The sequence below is a fragment of the Adiantum capillus-veneris genome, chromosome 19 (genome assembly GCF_014529385.1).
Source record: "Adiantum capillus-veneris isolate H3 chromosome 19, ASM1452938v2, whole genome shotgun sequence".
NCBI classification, from domain to species: Eukaryota; Viridiplantae; Streptophyta; class Polypodiopsida; order Polypodiales; family Pteridaceae; genus Adiantum; species Adiantum capillus-veneris.
The window spans coordinates 91,811,756-91,813,570 of record NC_140949.1 but is presented as its reverse complement, the minus strand read 5'-3'; the positions used below and the strand labels follow the sequence as shown (position 1 = coordinate 91,813,570).

Below are 1,815 nucleotides of genomic sequence, written 5' to 3'. Positions count from 1 at the left end.
ATACATACACTTCCTAAGGTGGGAATATGATATTGCAATAGCGCATCTTAACACGGTAGATATTGCACTCCTCACATGCCTTCTTCTTCCTTGCTCCTGACTGACAGTTCACTAAGTCATCTAGCCTATAAAATCCCCCTGATGCAATAGAACCATAGATTTTCTTTGTATATTGATTGCATAAAGCCCAGCCACATGACTCAGGCGCACACAGTAAACAATAAACTCCTTCCAAGCATGAGAAGAAAATTCGTAGTCACATCTGGCAACAAATTAACACTAACAACATCAACCCAAAACCCATTACAGCAACTTTGTAGTCACACACAACAGCCGCAGCTACTCACTTCCATTAACGACGCAATAGCAGAGATCCAATAGTTACATGAGAAGCCAAATCTCACAGTGCTGTTAAGAATAAAAGGAATTTCTGTATATTACGATAACCACTTCAGCCATGGAGTTTCTTATTCTGATCTTACCTTTGCATGTTTGCAAAGAAGTGAATGTTACAAAAGCCCACAATCAGTTTAGTAGTAATGATACGAATGTGCCATTCAAACTAAATAAATATAAGGCAAGTTTTAAGGGCTATCTTAAGCCTTCTCAAACTTCAAAGGCTTAACAACTTCCCAGGTGAAGTCAGGGTCGTTGCGACCAAAGTGGCCATAGGCGGCAGTCTTCTGGTATCGCTTGTTGCCACCCCGGCGGAGGTCAAGGTTGATAGAGATCATACCAGGACGGAAGTCAAAGTTCTTCTTGATTATTTCCAGAATCTCTGAATCAGGGATTGTGCCAGTCTTGCAAGTATCAACAAACACAGAGAGAGGCTCGGGCACACCAATAGCATATGACACCTGCCAAGCCACAAACCCAAAAATATTCTTTAACCAAACAGGTGTTTGAAGATCGCAAATATGAATGGCAAGTCAAGACAAGTCCTATTCCAATTCTCTGGTTGATGGAAACGTGAGTAAATGAAGCAGTAACACAAGCCCCTTCAAAACAGTAGAAAGACAGACCAGTATACAAGTCTAAAATCAGCACTGTACACGCAGACGTAAACAAGAGCAACCTCTCATCAAGCGGCTATCTCCCTGGAGATTGAAACATAGCCATTGCAAAAAATAAAGTGAAGACCCTTTATCGCACTAACATGATAAGATAACCCAGTATAAACAATCTAAACCAACACTATTACAGACACAATTGCAAGCTATCATCAAGTACCAATCTTCCTGCTGATGGAAACATGGTCATTACAAACAACGGTATGAAAACCCTTCGCGACACTAAAATGACATCCCAACCTAGACCAACAGTATACATTCACAACAACTGACATCTGCACCTACGGAGTCTAAATTAGTAAAACGCCTACATACATGGGTAATGGCAGCCATTCCTCCACCACACAATAAGACCCAAGTCGAAAAGGCCACACATTCAACACACCTAATAGCCCAATAGATTAAAAAATCTAGTTAGCTGTGCTTACCTGAACAATGCAGCGACGTGCAAGACCAGACGCAACAACACTCTTGGCAGCCTGCCTCACGATGTAGGCTCCACTTCTATCCACCTTGGTGGGGTCTTTGCCAGAGAAAGCACCTCCGCCGTGAGCTCCCCAACCACCATATGTATCGATAATGATCTTCCTTCCTGTTAGACCAGCATCACCATGTGGGCCCCCAATCACAAACCTTCCAGAAGGATTCAGATGGAAGATGGTCTTTTCATCCAGGTACTTCTCAGGTATCACAGGCTTGATAACATGCTCCTTCAGATCAGCAGCAATCTTGTCATTAGTAACTG

At 42.5% G+C, this 1,815-nt stretch overlaps 1 protein-coding gene across 1 annotated transcript in view; it reads right to left on the bottom strand.

Moving 5' to 3' along the window:
* Nucleotides 1-411: 411 nt before the first annotated feature.
* LOC147434462 (S-adenosylmethionine synthase 2) overlaps nt 412-1,815 on the bottom strand; it is a 2,836-nt gene continuing 1,432 nt past the window's right edge. The window contains exons 2-3 of the mRNA XM_086490914.1: nt 1,499-1,815; nt 412-857 (exon numbers count right to left, since the gene is read on the bottom strand). The exon at nt 1,499-1,815 is cut by the window's right edge and continues 647 nt beyond it. Coding sequence (XP_086347040.1) covers nt 597-857; nt 1,499-1,815 — 578 coding nt within the window. The 3' untranslated portion in view covers nt 412-596. The remainder of the gene's footprint in view (nt 858-1,498) is intronic.